The 15,860-nt window shown below is 36.5% G+C and overlaps 1 protein-coding gene across 1 annotated transcript in view; it reads right to left on the bottom strand.

Moving 5' to 3' along the window:
- The window catches only part of adamtsl3.L (ADAMTS like 3 L homeolog), a 262,968-nt gene that overhangs the window by 27,999 nt on the left and 219,109 nt on the right, over window positions 1-15,860 (bottom strand). Inside the window, exons 18-23 of the mRNA XM_018253141.2 lie at window positions 15,226-15,418; window positions 13,317-13,496; window positions 12,321-12,474; window positions 8,427-9,483; window positions 3,172-3,299; window positions 1,634-1,762 (exon numbers count right to left, since the gene is read on the bottom strand). Coding sequence (XP_018108630.1) covers window positions 1,634-1,762; window positions 3,172-3,299; window positions 8,427-9,483; window positions 12,321-12,474; window positions 13,317-13,496; window positions 15,226-15,418 — 1,841 coding nt within the window. The remainder of the gene's footprint in view (window positions 1-1,633; window positions 1,763-3,171; window positions 3,300-8,426; window positions 9,484-12,320; window positions 12,475-13,316; window positions 13,497-15,225; window positions 15,419-15,860) is intronic.

The following is a 15,860-nucleotide window of genomic DNA, read 5'->3' as shown; positions in this document are numbered from 1 at the left end:
CCAAGAAATGTTAACGTTATCTAATAGGATGTTTTCATAACAGCAGCAACAAATATGCTCTGCAAGGAGAGGTACATTTAAAAGAAAGACATTTTTGTTAATGTTTCTCTCACATTTTCTAGTATCAGGCTCATGGTGCATGATCATTTTTGAGACTGAGAAAACACCCAAACCAATCCATGTCATCTGTCACTGACAATGTTCTAGCACCGGAGACATCGGCTGGACTTCCATCATAGTGATTATAGATACTACAGGTATGGGGTCTGTTATCCAGAAACCCATTATCCAGAAAGTTACGAATTACATGAAGGTGGTCTCCCATAGACTCCTTTATAAGCAAATAATTCTAATTTTTAAAAATTATTTCCTTTTTTCTGTAATAATAAAACAATACCTTGAACAGGAGTCTAAGATAGGCAAAATAATCCTATTGAGTAATTAAGGTTTAAATGATTTTTTTAGCAGACTTAACATATGGCAATCCAAATTAATGAAAGATTCCTTATTTGGAAAACCCCAGGTCTCAAACATTCTGGATAACAGGTCCGATACCTGTATAAGACACCTAAATAGTATTTAACTCACCAAAATCAAGGTGAGAATGCTGTAGACTTTTTAGCAGAAGGAGTAGATTGCAGTCAAGTATAGAAACATGTAGGCACTTAGCTAGGAATAATTAAAGGTGCAGGTACAGTTAAGACATGTCATTATAGCCAATGATATGCTGTATAGTCAGGTTCTGACATTTTCAGCAGGCAAAGAAACACCATCATTTGCCATGAAACCTTATACCTAAGAATTTGTCTGGCCCAGTAACCCTTATGAATTTTTAGCCCAAAGGAAAACCCTTTATTATTCATTATTTCCAACAACATTGCAGGGGTGTTTAGTTATGCTATATATCTCCTTTAATATGGGGTCGTACTGGGACAGTAACTCAGTAAAGTAATGCATTGCACTGTACTCTGATTAAATAACAGACGTGTGCTGATGTTTGGTGTTCTAGACTTGCCTCATCAAGGTAGTTATATAATGAATCAGTTGTATATTGAAACTATATGTCTGATATTCTTTTTCAGCAGAGCCTAAGTAACACTGCACTTTGCAATTGAAACAAGCCCTACATTACGGGGTAAGTTGCCAAGCATCCAGACTTCTGGATTGACAGAGAACAAAATCTTTACAGTAGAAAGGAATGCAGTAAGGTCTACAGGAATAAAGTCTCATCAGCATACTTAATCACTCATAGAAAACATCATTCTGTCATATGGATAATTAAACCTCCAGTAATTAATTCATGATAAGTTAGATGCCCAAGGGTGCTCTTAGTTGTAAAGAGTTTTAAAAATCCTTTACAAATTAGGAAGCATACTATTCATAAATTGAGCTGTTATGCATGCAATTTATAATGCATTTCAATGAATGCTTTTCCCTGATTTTACATAATGAATTCCTGAATAATTAATTGTTTCCATGCATCAATCTCCAAACTCCAAACTGCCCAACTAATAGTGCTGTATTGATTTTATTTGATTTACAAGGTGAAACTGGCTACATCTGCTTTATTCCTTTTATCTTTACTAGTGCTAGACCTCATTGTAATGCATACACATTAAATACGCTCTCTTACCTTTAACAGGGCACTGCATCATTACGTTTATTCCCCTCCTTGCCATCACAGTACCACCCACAAGTGCTATTATGCTGCCATCTTCCAGGTATGTGATATTCCTTTCAGACGATTGAATGACAGGTCTTTCTTTGGATAAAATAAAAATAAGATGATTTCTTTTGATTAAGAAATACAAACAACATATCATATTTTACTGTACATACTACCAGCTATAAAACATTAATTGTCAGTTATGTTGGAAGAAATAGATATTACATCTCCAATTTTCAAACAGCAGGTAATAGTTTTCTTATTGTAATACAGGTAAGGGACCTATTATGCAGAATGCTTGGGACCTTTGGTTTTTCAGATAAGGGATCTTTCTGTAATTTATATCTTCATACCTTAAGTCTACTAGAAAATCATGTAAAAAATTAATTGACCCAATAGGCTGGTTTTGCTTCCAATAAGGATTAATTATATCTTAGTTGGGATCAAGTACAAGCTACTGTTTTATTATTATTACAGAGAAAAAGGAAATCATTTTTAATATTTTGGATTATTTGGCTAAAATGGAGTCTATGGAAAACAGCATTTTCATAATTCGGAGCTTTTTGGATAACAGGTTTATGGATAACAGATCTAACAAAGTAATTGTGGCATTTTGATCCATAGGTCTGGTGCATTCAATTTATAGCAGATGCAAAGGCCACAAATCATTTATCTTATGAGTATAAAGCAAAGGGGAAGAGGGACAGGAGAGAAGGTTGGTTATGGCAGTCAGAGAGAAAATGATAATATTAGAAAAACACAACACGGGATCGACGAATAATAATTTGGCATGACAGTGAATAGAAAGAATGGCAAATATTTAAAACATGGTGAAAAAAAACTGCAGAATGTTTTTTTAAATCAATGGGAAAATAAAATCTGGAGAAGAGAAAGACGGAATTTGATGAACCAAAAGAAGAGAAGAAGCGAGTTGAGGGCATTGAACAAATGCAAGTGAGAAAAGGCAGTGATAAAATAAATGGATGATATACTGTCCTGGGTTTATAGAAGCACTACTACATTTTAATCTGTCAAAAGATGCGATTGTTTATAGTGCATAGTCCAACAGACCCAACTGTCAAATGCAATACACAGCACAAAAATAAGTGTGACAAAATATATACAATAAACAAAAAAATATATACAATAAACAAAGATCAGACAACAGTATTGCTTATACAATAAATGCATGATTTCCTCAATCAATTCTTTTAAGCCCCGGTTCAGTACTTTATTAGATATTTTAATAAAAAATGCTAAGCCAACTATGAGTTGGGTTCTTTCCCAAGAATCGTGTTACTATGGACTGGCCAAAGGAATAGTGAATGATAATTATTATTATAATCACAAAAGCCAGCGTACAAAGGATGCTTTCTTTGTCCGGAATTCAAGCCAAAGGAAGTAAATGTCTACAATGCTACTTTCATGCTGCTATTATCATTTACAGGTTCAAAGAATGGCTAACACTATCTTTGTAGGCCATCCTAACATTTTAGGTGAATTACCTGCAAAACTCAGTCTTGAAGATTCCTTATCAGAGCCATAGTCATTTATTGCTTTACATTCATATAAGCCAACATCTATATCACTTGGATTGCGGATTTGTAATATCCTATTGTTTTCCTCTGTAATCCTAAAGAGAAAAGGCATGGTTTAATATTCCTGGTTTATATTTGGAGAAGGAAATATCAGTGCGAATGCTCGCTAATGATGCCCTTAGTTATCTTTAGATAAATATTATCCTTAGGCAGATACTTGTCATCACTTTACATAAGCATCTATTAATCAAACAATTACATGCTTTCATTTGTTGGCTCATTTTTATCTTTGTATAACACAGATAACTGGGTCGGGTATGACTAAGAAATACATTCTTAAAACACAGACATACCAGTGAAGTATGTAACAACGTTGGTTCATTTACTGCCCCATATAATGTACCAGGAAGTGGGATATTTGAAATAGAAAGAGATATAAAGATGCACACATTTCAAGACATATATTGATATAATAAAGGAAGGAAAATTTATACCAATTCTAGTAACTCAGTAGGTTATATCTTTTGGTGTGCTGTTTGAAACATATGATTGGTTGCTATGGGTTACTAGACCTGTGACCAACTTTGTTATTTCTAATATTTTACCTTTCCATAGTTACTTTTTTGTTGTTTGGTCTTAGTAACAAGGGAAAAGTTCAAGGATCTTGATTTTTAATATGTCTATATTAATATAAAGATGATATATTGATGGCCTATTGTGTGAAAGCTGTCTATGTATCTGTGTAAGTGATCAGCACCTACTCATATTAATCTTTTTGGAGTACAAATTTGGGAATGTACATGACCATGCTCTGTGAATGGTGCTGTACATTCCCATATAAACTTGAATATCGGTAATTTAGCTCTTTGCAGTGTCTGCCTATGTGAACTTCCTGCCCAGGTGGAATCCTAGAAGAGTGTGAGCTCTAAAAAGCCTCTACCTTTTATACAAAAGAAAAATGACACCTCCTGGTCAGTTATGGAACTGACAGGAGCACACTTTGACACAGGATCAGGAAACAGTTTTTTTGCATCTTCCACTTCCACAAGAGTACATTTTTAGACAATAGTAAATTATCCTTAGGAATCAATGCCCTGATTAAATAAAGAATGTACTGTTCACTCTATACTAATGCAAACTAAAATAGGTATGCACTCAGATTTTTGTTTTACAAAGTCTAACTTCCGCAATTCGACATTTCTATGATGTTGACTGCAATAATCAAGTAGCTCCTCTCTTCCCTGATTTTCTGGTGTTTATGATTCCCATTTTGTGCGATGTGAAAAAGTCATAGTTATTGTGCAACAACTCCAAAAAGTTGTGGTTTTCGTGACTTTTCTGCAACTTTTCCCATTTGTGCTTTTTCAGTTCGGATTTCTTAATACATTTCATAACATTCGTAGTTATATAGAAATTAAGTTTACTTGTGGTTTCAAAAACCTAAAAAAACACTAAAATGAGATTGATAAATATGCCTCCAAGAAAAAAATATTAAAAGAAGAAATGGAGAAATCTGCAGGCCTGAATTTGTGGAGAGGCCACCAAGGCCCAGGCCTAGGGCGGCAGAATTGTAGGGGACGGCATGCTGCCCTACCACACCCACATTGGTTCAGAAAGACTGGCAATGCTCAGGAGATACAATAGTTTTTTTAATTTCCCGTGTGCCAATCCCCATTGCTCTGGTCCTGATGATGAAAATGTAAATGAATAAAAGGTAGGAGACGGGGTGACAAACAACAGGGGGCCTAGGGGCGCCCGCTATGTAAACTTGTCCATACACCTTCTATGTAACTGCTCCCACCTACTTTATTATGCTTGATAGCACACACAAGTAGGAGCTTAGTATGTAGAGCTTGTTATCTTGTTAAAAGAGGATGTGGCCTTATTAAATAAATATATTTTATACATTGAAAATAGAACAAATTCTTTAAGTTTCATTCACTAGCCTTATATTGAACATGTATACTGCTAATTTGAAGGTGTTGGTTCTGAGTAAAGCCTGTTTGGCCAATGAGAAAGAATTTTCAATTGACTTGTTAGGAGTCTGTCAGGATTAGTGCTGGGAACCATTTCTTTATTGTCGCACAACATATTGTTCCTGAGTTCTTTGAATTTATTTCCTCCGTCTCAGAGTTTATGAAGTGCTATATATTCTGAGTAAAAGTGCCAAAGCTTAAAGCTTATCTATAAATTCTCTTATGGAACAATGAGGATATAAAAACACAGCTGACAATAACCTAAAGGATTTTATTATGTTTTTTTTTTGCACTGACATGGAATTTATATTTTGCCACTGAAAACCACAACGTGGCACTATAAGAATTTTAGGCTCATGTGACACTAATACAGGGAGATAGGCAAAAGTTACTCTGCAATAGAATGTGTGTCAAGGGTTGTTGATTCCTGCCATACAGTATGTGGACAAGATGCCAGATTCTAAATGCTTGACATTGTTTGCCTAATTTTTAAGATCTTTTAAAGAAAAATAATTTATTACAGCCTTCTTGGTTTTCTGCATTTAATCACACTACTCAGGGGCTGCATAATGGGGACTTTGTCCAAGTTAAAGCAGGAAAGCTGAAAGTCGGATAAATAGATTAATGTGGAACATGCAAAAATTACACCAGGAATGCTACGTGGATGTAACCCATGGGGTAAGCAGCTCATACTGAACTGGTTGGCTGAGGATGAGGGGAACTGTAACTTAACAACAGTCAGAGAGCCACAGGATGCCTATCATTGGCCAGGCTCGCTGGCACCATCTTTATCACAAATTACTGCCAAGTTTCAGAATAAATTCAATTCCTGGCCTGTACCTTTACTCCTCAGCTTTCCAAGAGTGAAATAGTTTGGAAGATTAAAGTTAGATCTTTACTTAAGAAGGAAACTAACTTGAGAGACCAAAAAGCAAGCAGACAGAACCAGTGTGCATAAAGGGACATTGCTTTTAGCTCATTGGGTCCATGGACAAACCAAGTTATTGCCTTATGTTTCAAGTAGATACATTTAGATTGCAGTCTTTAAAGCTCAAGAACCCAGAATCCAGCACCTAATCTTTAAACTTCAGTATTCTTAGTCCTTTTGATAAGGTACCAGAGCAATGTATTTATCTGACAAATGAAAGAGGGTCAAGCCAAGGTTCTTTAGAGATCCTTCATGGTATACAGTTCCTTTTCACACTGGATACCCTTAATTATTGCTTAATGAGATAATGCAAAATACTGTAAATCAGGGGATTAGGCCTTGGCCCTACTTGGCCATACCTGAATGCATTAATACAGTACATTTAATTTAATCAATTAATCCATTTTGCACAGCACGTGTGTAGAGTATCCAGAAATAGCAATTCTTTAGTTTTGTCTTTTTCTGATCATGCTACACATAGAGGAAGGTACAATTTGTAGTGGCATTTAATCGGGTAGCACAGGGGTCCCCAAACTTTTTTACCTGTGAGCCACATTCAAGTGCTAAAAAGTAAGTAAGAGCTTTGATTGGCTATTTGGTAGGCCCTATGTGGACTAGCAGGCTACAGGAGGTTCTGTTTTTTGTACGCAACCAAAACTTGCCTCCAAGCCTGGAATTCAAAAATAAGCACATGCTTTCAGGCCACTGGGAGCAACATTCAAAGGGGGTGGGGAGGGGGCAACATGTTGCTCGTGAGCCACTGGTTGGGAATCACTGTGGTAGTACTTTATAAGTATTTTACCCACTTCAAAACAATTTTCTTGTTCTGTGGGTGGAAAAATATATCAACTCAAGGGCACAGTGAATGTGAATATGAGCACTACATTACTTCCAGTGCTCAAAGACTAGCCAAGGGCAATCAACAATTGTATTTTGGGAGCGATATAATTTACTTTAACAGACATTTCAAGGCATATGTATATTATGGGTAGTAATTATTACTGTCGATCAGTCCAAACTTCCTTCACTGCAGTCACATTAGAATCTCTTTATGTTGTAATAATACAAATATATTTGCAACTGTCACTTTAATAAAATAAGAAAAATTATGATATATTGAATAGTGCCTTCATAAATCAATTTATGGAAGCTTTGCAACATTATCACATATTGAATTTAGCTGGATATGAAATCATTTATGTTTGTTATAGATTACAGGCTGTAGTTTTTCATTTGCTTAAACCGCTGACCGCAAAGTCTTCCTTATAAGTTGGTCTCTGAAGTGGCTTCTTTAACTAATGCTGATAGGAGTCTCTGATTTATTTACATTGGCTCAGACGTGTCAGTTATTTTTAGTAATGCACAAATTACTCTCTTTGCTACAGCACCTCAAGGACATGTATTTCTACATGATCCAGACATTTCAGTACAAATGTTAATGATATGTGGAAATTATCTTAATTACTATCACTACTATCAATGTGTTTGATCAGTGAGATCATGCCTGAACGTATATCATGACTCTGAATCTCCCCACACAGTTTCGCCAGAAGCTTTTCCCAACACCTGCTGTGGCCCACATTTAATTCCAGCCTGGTGACATGCCTTGCCCTTGGAAAGCCAAACCACAGAGCACAGCTCTGTACGTCTGATAACTAGAAGCAATCAAAGACAAATACAATTACCAGGATTATGTTTATACTAACTATGAAAAGAATGTGAGGATTGTATCTGCGCAGCAGTATTCTGTGCCTGACAAATCAAGGCCAAAACCACATGAACTTTATAAATGTTTAGTTATTACAATTCCCAGAAACAACAGTGCAGGAGCTGGTCAGTCAGCACTCATCACTTACAATGTTTGAGGCAGGGGTGCCCAAAAATGACTGATGCAGACTCTACATTTAGCAACATTAATGCATCATGTTACACTGCAATGGACACTGTAACTTGTATTATTCTGAAAGAAATATCTTATCACATATAAGATATATTGGATCATACAGCTGATACCCAACTGCTTCATGAAGACAGAATGAAGAGAAACAGGTGCTGAGAAAGGAATAGTGAATATAAACTTGATTATTTCAGAAACAATGCAGAATTTTTAAAACTCTGATGCACAGGAGGTCACAATAAATGGGGAAAAATATTTTGATACCTGTCCACCTCTTATCAATTGGATACACAGATATCTAGCCATACTCTAAGTATCCCAGAGGCGTTTTGGATGTCATAGGTATTTTGAACTTGTTTCTAAGTTACATATTCTTCTGAGCAATTATCTTGAGGGCAAATAAACAACAAAAAATACTTACTTTTCAGATGATGTCAATGGCTCTCCATCTTTGGTCCATGTAATTTTTGTAACACTATCCCCAGCCACTTCACACTGTATAGTGATAAACTGTGTAACATTAGTAAAAAAGGCAGAATTTCCAATAATTAAATGCAATGTTCTGTTAGTGGACATTACTTGGCCAGTTTTTTGCTTGCGAATAATGTGTGGCCATTGCTTGCCGTTGTCCAATTCTGCGTCTTTAATGTTGAAATGCACAGATGCATATGGGTCTTTGTTAATATACTTGGTGTCTGATTTGTTGTTTTCAGTTGGTTGCTTCCATTTTTCAGTTGTGGACTGAGGTTTGGAAAGTTCATTCACTACCTGTGAGATAATCTGTGAGGCAAATTCATCACTTATTTCCCCAGCTTCAATAAGCTCACTCATATTCTTGACTAGAGCTTCAAACTGAGCTGTATCCATACTATAAGCACCTTGTAGAACTGCTGCTTCCAATCTCTTTTCCTTAAAGTCTTGAGAGCCATACATCTCAGCTGAGTTACTTACCAGGGTTTCAAGATTTCGTAGGACTAGTTCATCTTGTGTCTGGCTGTCTTCCAGGTACAAATTATTTTTCTTGTTCCATGACTTCCATATTTTGCTCATTTTGTGCCATTTTGCTCCTAAATTATTGGCTTCATTATGATCTTTTTCAAAACTTGGAGCTTCTAGAAGTCTATTATCTCTGCCAATAAGTTTGAGAACAAAGGTTTCATGCGCTGAGTTTGCTATACACTTATATATGCCAATATCCTGTGCCTCTAGGTTATGTATTTTCAGTGATCCAGACTTTGTAACACCAAGTTTTTTGGAATATTTCAGTGGCTGGTCATCTTTTTCCCATTTTATCAGAGATTTTTGGAAACCCCGCACTGGGCATTTAATGACAACTGAAGTTTTTGGAAGTAAATATGCTCTACTTCCAATAGTAAAATTAATGCGTTTTTCTTGTCTAGTTTGAATGTAGACACGGTGGATGCTGAGGATTTCTGGGGTTTCAGTGCTGGTTTCTCTGTTTTGGCTATGTTGTTTAGCTGGTTTGAAAAAAAAAAACCAAGAAAATGAAAATATAAAACTAATATAAAGCCTTCTGACAATAAAAGATGTATTTTAGCAGCTTAACTAGTGGTATGTGTTTTTCTGCCATTTAAGATATCAACTTATTTAAACAACAGCTGTAATTTAGGTTCTTCTAGTTAGTGCTATTTCCCTTTCCCATACCCTTAAATCACATATACCTGTTACATAGTTTTGTGGAGCCCCAACAGGAAAATCAGTGTAAAACATATACCCTGATCAAAAGTATTTAAAAAGGTAATTACATATGGCAGCCCAGCAATTAATACGTTTATTATTAGTGGTATATAACAAGGTAAAACAGTTTCTACCACTCTCAAGTAAATAAAAATTCATCAAAGTTTTTCAACAATCACTCTACGCTATATAATTTGTACAGCTGCCACCTTGCCAACTAGTTCTCCATCATTACGCCAAACCATTCTCTTTTAATTAAAACTTTTGCCAAGAGAATTCTTGAAAATCCTTTGGGCATTTTAAAGTGCTAAATTCACAACAGACTGGCATGTTAATCTTAAATAAATCCCAAGGAAAAAGCACTATCAACAATTTCTGCTTACTATAAATCCATATATAAAGCCTAACACCCAGTTTTCAAAGTATTTTTTTTTAACTTTTTAAAGCTTCACAAATATGTCAGCTATTTTAGATCAAAAGTGAATATATATCACTTTTTTCATTTGCACATTCTTTTCATTCCCTAATCATTAGATGCATAGTTGACTGCACCTGCAGTTTTCAGGCCACCATGAGCCATAGTTACACATCATTGCCGTGCTAAGATACCAAGCACCTTATAAACTGTTTAAATAGGCCTTATGGCATTTGCTTAGGACTGCACTGTACCTGTATTTAGCAGCTTCTATCATTTGCTCCGTGGTGCTCTCATTACTGCCAGAATGGTTGTCCCATGCCTCAGGGCTTTATGTCAAAACTGTTTATTACTCATGGATAGAATGATTGTGTCTCTATAGGATCTGTGCATTTATAATATCCATAAATAAACCTTTTCCGTATTTCAGCAGGTGTAAATATGACTGGGAAAATAAATTATGTTCATGCTAAAATAAAATTAGACTGTGCTTAAAACTGGAGGCACATATTACTTGTCTAAAGTGCTGAGTAAATTAATTAGTTGCCTAAAACTGCCATACACAGGACAATATTGTTTTGGGACTTGGCCATTGCTTTGGCAGATTATTAACTGAAAAATTAACAGGTTGCACTGCGGATGTTATCTTCTCGTATGCATTTGAACAAACCCCTAAAGCGATCGGTTCATTGGGCTGGGGACCAAATAAATGGATTAGCCTGATTTGGCCCATCACCTAACCAAACAAACAGATCTTAGCATGCATGGCAAGCTCTGTCAAATAGTGGAAGGGGATAAAAAGGGAGGTGTAAGAAATACATGAAAGGTGATAAAGTATAGTAGAGTAGTTAGTTGTCTTTTGTCAAAATGGAGGACTTGAGGGAAGCAAATGAAAGGAAGTTGTAGTTAAGCAGCAAAGTAGCAAAATATTCATGTTACAATACATTTTGCCATATGTTCTGGGTACATTTAATTATATTCTAGTATATTGCAACCAAATGGCAGAAACCATGTTCTTCTTCCATAGTAAATATACATCAAAAAATTATTTGCTTCTTATGTTTTCACTTTGCTTGAAACAGCAGGTACTTTTGATATAGAAGAGATTTTTTGAAAATATCTTTATAGGATTTGAAAGAATTTTTTGAGGACCATATATGGTTGATGTCAGCCATGACCTCTTTAATCTTAAGCTTATCCCTAGTATTGTAGTTTCCATTGGTCCTCAACCATGAGCTGAACCCAGATTCAGAAATAATGGTCTGATGCCACCATCCCTCACCATACCTGGTCTGCTTAGACCAGAGCCATGCAAGGGCCCTATTTTAGTCCAGAAAGTGCAATTGCACTCTATGCACCTGCACTAAAATAGCAAAATATCTGGTTAAAAAACAGAAAGAGCATGGCTTTCTGGGTAAGGGCCCCCAGTTAATGATTTTTGCACACAGGCCTTATTACCTGTGCAGAAGCTGTTGTTGTGCTTTTCAGTGCACAGGTATGTAGGTTTGAGGTTAAGGGAGAACGAAAGATATAATCACTGGGGGGGGGGGGTGCCAAATGTTAAGCATTGCCCAGTGCTGGCTTCTTGCTTCTAAGTTCAGCTTTTCACTGTACTGCCCATGTGCACCTGGACCAGAACGCAGAAAAGATTGAGGAAGAAGAAATACAGATGACTATGTGGCACTCCTACAGTTGATTAAACCTATTAATTATATTACCCCCCCCTAAGATCACTGGGAGCTACAAAAACTGTTGGTCCAGACCTCAAAGAGAATTTCATTGTATTAGAGACAGCTATAGAGTAGCCCCAAGGCATCATATGCTGTGGGCTGTCTACACCAGAGCAATCTGGAAAAAGTAAAACATGTTAATTAAGCAAGCTCTTGCTGAACTAACCCTTTTACCTTCCCATAGTCTGTTTAAAACATCACAGAGTTAATTTTCCCTCAGATTGGGGCCCAGTATTCCTGGAATACTTAAAATCCCCTGATATCTACTTTAAATTTCACATATATGGCTGGCAGCTGGTGTTTGTGTTAGGTGAATAGCAAAGACTGATACAGAATGCACAAACTGAATGTATGAGTTCTGCTAATATTTTACAGTTTAGGTTATGTCATGGTTTTCTTCCATCAGATGTTCGCATAATGATTTGATTATTAAAAGATATGTCAACATGGAATATGTTATGGCCATACTTACTCTGGCACGCACCCATATGGCATGACCTAACAAGTGCTGGGGCAGGGAGTCCATGGCAATGTGAATCATTGATAGGGATTAGGTGGCCCTTGGCTGTTATCTTCAGGCATATCATCTTCCTTCTCTGGATCCCAACACTGCATTTTGCAGAGCACTGAATGGAAACATGTGGGTATAATAAAATGATCTTATTGACTGCACAGGGGAGTTTAGAAAGCAATACATGCAAGCCTAGTTAAACTACATGAGTAGAATATTATGAAAATAATTCTTTAAATTGAGCTAATGTGAACAAAGATAAACAATAATTATGCAGTAACTGATGCTATTTCCTTCACTTTAGCTGTTAAAGGAAAGGGTACAATAAAGCCCCACTGGTGAATCACTGGGTCCTGCACCAGGGACATTCCAAAATCGTAATTACTCTGACAGAGATCAATGCAAAAGTATCATATAACTGCACGTGTTATTACATTTTATTTTAATGCCCAAAAAAGTGCAAAAGGAATGTTATCATTTAAATGGGATAGTCAAAGCAATTTCAGATGTCAGAATAGAAGATGAACACATGATGGTCTAAACTGAATGCTAATTATAAGCACTTAAAGAATAACAACAAAACTAAGATTTCACAATCAACCTGTTTTTTTTGGTGGGGGAGGAGGAGTGTAGGAGCCACAAGCAACTTAGTAATAATGAATTGAATTTGTTAACTTTAATTCAGCTTGTAAGTTAGCAAAATGCATCTTGAGTTACAGTGTTCTAGGCTATACCTAAATACAGTAGCAGATTAGTCTGTTGGATGGCTCCATGGGGCTTCGCATTCTGGTGAAGTGTCAAACACTAAGTAAAGGAACTGTATTACATGTTAATGATCAGTTTCTAGGACTCTAAATTAATCTTTCCAAGCAATATGAATCTAGCTGCTTTTCATGGAAAATATGAGACTTTATACTACTTACAGTACAACTGGCAACTTTCCTGCATACCACTGACCTTGGACCACTCTCCTGTAGTTAACTGCGGGGGACAGTCTGCTTTCCCACATGGCTTGTGACTTCCTGGCTTCTGCATCTGGCATAGTTCATCCACAAGCTTCAGAAAGCTCCCATCTGCCAACAACTGTTTACAAGTCACTCTACGAATTTGGACACCTCCTCCACATGTCCGTGAACACTACAGACACAAGCAGAGCACTGTTAACAACATCAGTATCACTTCACTCGCACTGTATAGCATGGTGCATGTCAGATAAGCAGCATAACATATCCCCTTGCATTGACCTGGCATGTCTTCAGCTCACTTGGAGCATGCTAAAGTATGCAGCCATATTAATCACATTTATATGACATCCTATGTTCCTGCAATTGTGGAGCTGCTGCTGTTATGAACTTGTCAACAATATACACTTTTAACGTGTCAAACTTCTCAGCATAATTATTTTTTCAAGTTCGACCTGCAGAGTTTCTTAGAAGGAAGTTGGGTGTTAGCTGATGTTGTGTGCTCCTTTAGGGAGTCTAAAAGAGCTGCTGGCCAATGTTATAATAGTAGGATGGACAAAAGATTTTCCATAAGTGTATTTAGCAGTGTGGATGTATTTTGGCATCTTCTTGTTATCCAGCTTTTGGAAGCTTTCTTCTAAGGAAACTTCAACAATCTGTCTCATGTGTATTGTCTTTGCTATTTTTCATCTCTTTCGGCATCCCCATAGGAACATTACATAGTCCCTTGCAATCAATCTATTTAGAAATGAACCAAGTATTAACCAAGTATAACTCTTGTGATCCAAAAAACATCATACGTTCCACTTGCACCAAAATAATGTAAGTAGGAACAAAATGTGCTCACTAACCAATGCTACAATGTATAAAAAGGTCCCTTTGGAAGTCATCTTAAAGGAAAACTATACCCCCCAAACAATGTAGGTCTCTATAAAAAGATATTGCATAAAACAGCTCATATGTAAAATCCTGCTTATGTAAATAAACCATTTTCATAATAATATACTTTTCTAGTAGTATGTGCCATTGGGTAATCATAAATAGAAAATTGCCATTTTAAAAAATAAGGGCCGCCCCCTGGGATCGTAGGATTCACTGTACTCACAAACAAACCATACATGTTAGGTCACATGAGCCAATTAACAGACAGAGTTGTGTCTTTTGCTTCAACACTTCTTCCTGTTACAGTTAGAGTTGTAGTATTTCTGGTCAGGTGATCTCTGAGGCAGCACACAGACCATCACGAAATGGTGGCTCAAGGCAAGAGATGTAAAAGGGTAATATTTACTTAAATATATATTCCAGTTTGGTAAGATTCTTTAATATGCCACTTAATATGATATGAACTATCTGTTGCTTAAGTGTTCATTTTGGGGGTATAGTTTTCCTTTAAGTGTTACGGGCACACAGATAACAAGCTGGACTCATGTCTGTCTAGAATTGATGATCCAAAAGATATGATTTAAGGACCCAGTATAAAGCAGATACTGTACTTATTATGTCTGAGTAATAACATCTCCAGAATGTGGAGCAAGTAGTATTTGCAGGCCATACACACAGAGGATGCTGTAGCTTTGTTCAAGACAGGTAATGCAATATTGAAATCTATTTCATAGATGCAAAGAACAGAGAGGCATCCTCAGTAGTTTGGAGCCTAGTTTTTACCATCTGTTGTGTTTTATGATTGGTTTTATAATTCTGTCACACAATTACACTTTGAGCTTAGACATTGAAACCATTTCAACACTCTTTACGCTTACAGCTGATTAACCGTTTCAACACCCATTACTCTTACAGCTGGCTTAAGGCATTGAGTCAAGTGATACCACATCTGAACCGTCTGTTAACAAGAGGATTAGGGGACATTGAAAGGAGAAAGTGGAAAGTGTGAGTGGATTGCACACCTGTTGCCAGTCCTCTGTGTGCCAGGCTGGAGGGCAGTCAATCTGGTTGCAGGGCTGTATTGCAGAAGGCTTTTCAGCATCACACTCTTGTTCTGAATTACCAGACTCTGAAACTCTAGAACAATAGACATCTCTTGTTTGTATTCCCACACCACATGTTGCTGAGCACTGACTCCAGGAACCCGTATTCCACCTGTATTTAATGACAAAATTAACATGTGATATTTCTATTTAGTATTGTGTTAAGCACTGAGAATATTTTTACTATATTCTTTATTTTGTATTGGGGTTTATTTTGCATCCCCTTTAAATGTCTTGTCGTATAAAGTTCATTTTAAACATGGTCTCATGTTATTGCCTAATTTAAATAAAGAATAAAAATATGATAACAGAGGTATAATTATTTAAATTCTTACCCCCGATTTGCCCAGGAACAGTAACAGAGAGCAACTGTTTGGATAACCAAACCGTAGTCCTCCATCTTTTGTTGAAGTACATTATCAGCTAGATGTAGGTTGGGACTTCCAAGTGCAACAGCTATGAGATCTACACATTGTCCATTCTTGCTTTATATTAATAAACATAGCCACTATAAGTATATATTGATGTGTATTTTCAGCTATACCCAAGGCTTT

This window comes from Xenopus laevis, chromosome 3L, assembly GCF_017654675.1.
Source record: "Xenopus laevis strain J_2021 chromosome 3L, Xenopus_laevis_v10.1, whole genome shotgun sequence".
Classification (NCBI taxonomy): domain Eukaryota; kingdom Metazoa; phylum Chordata; class Amphibia; order Anura; family Pipidae; genus Xenopus; species Xenopus laevis.
This window is presented reverse-complemented; position numbering and strand designations above follow the sequence as displayed.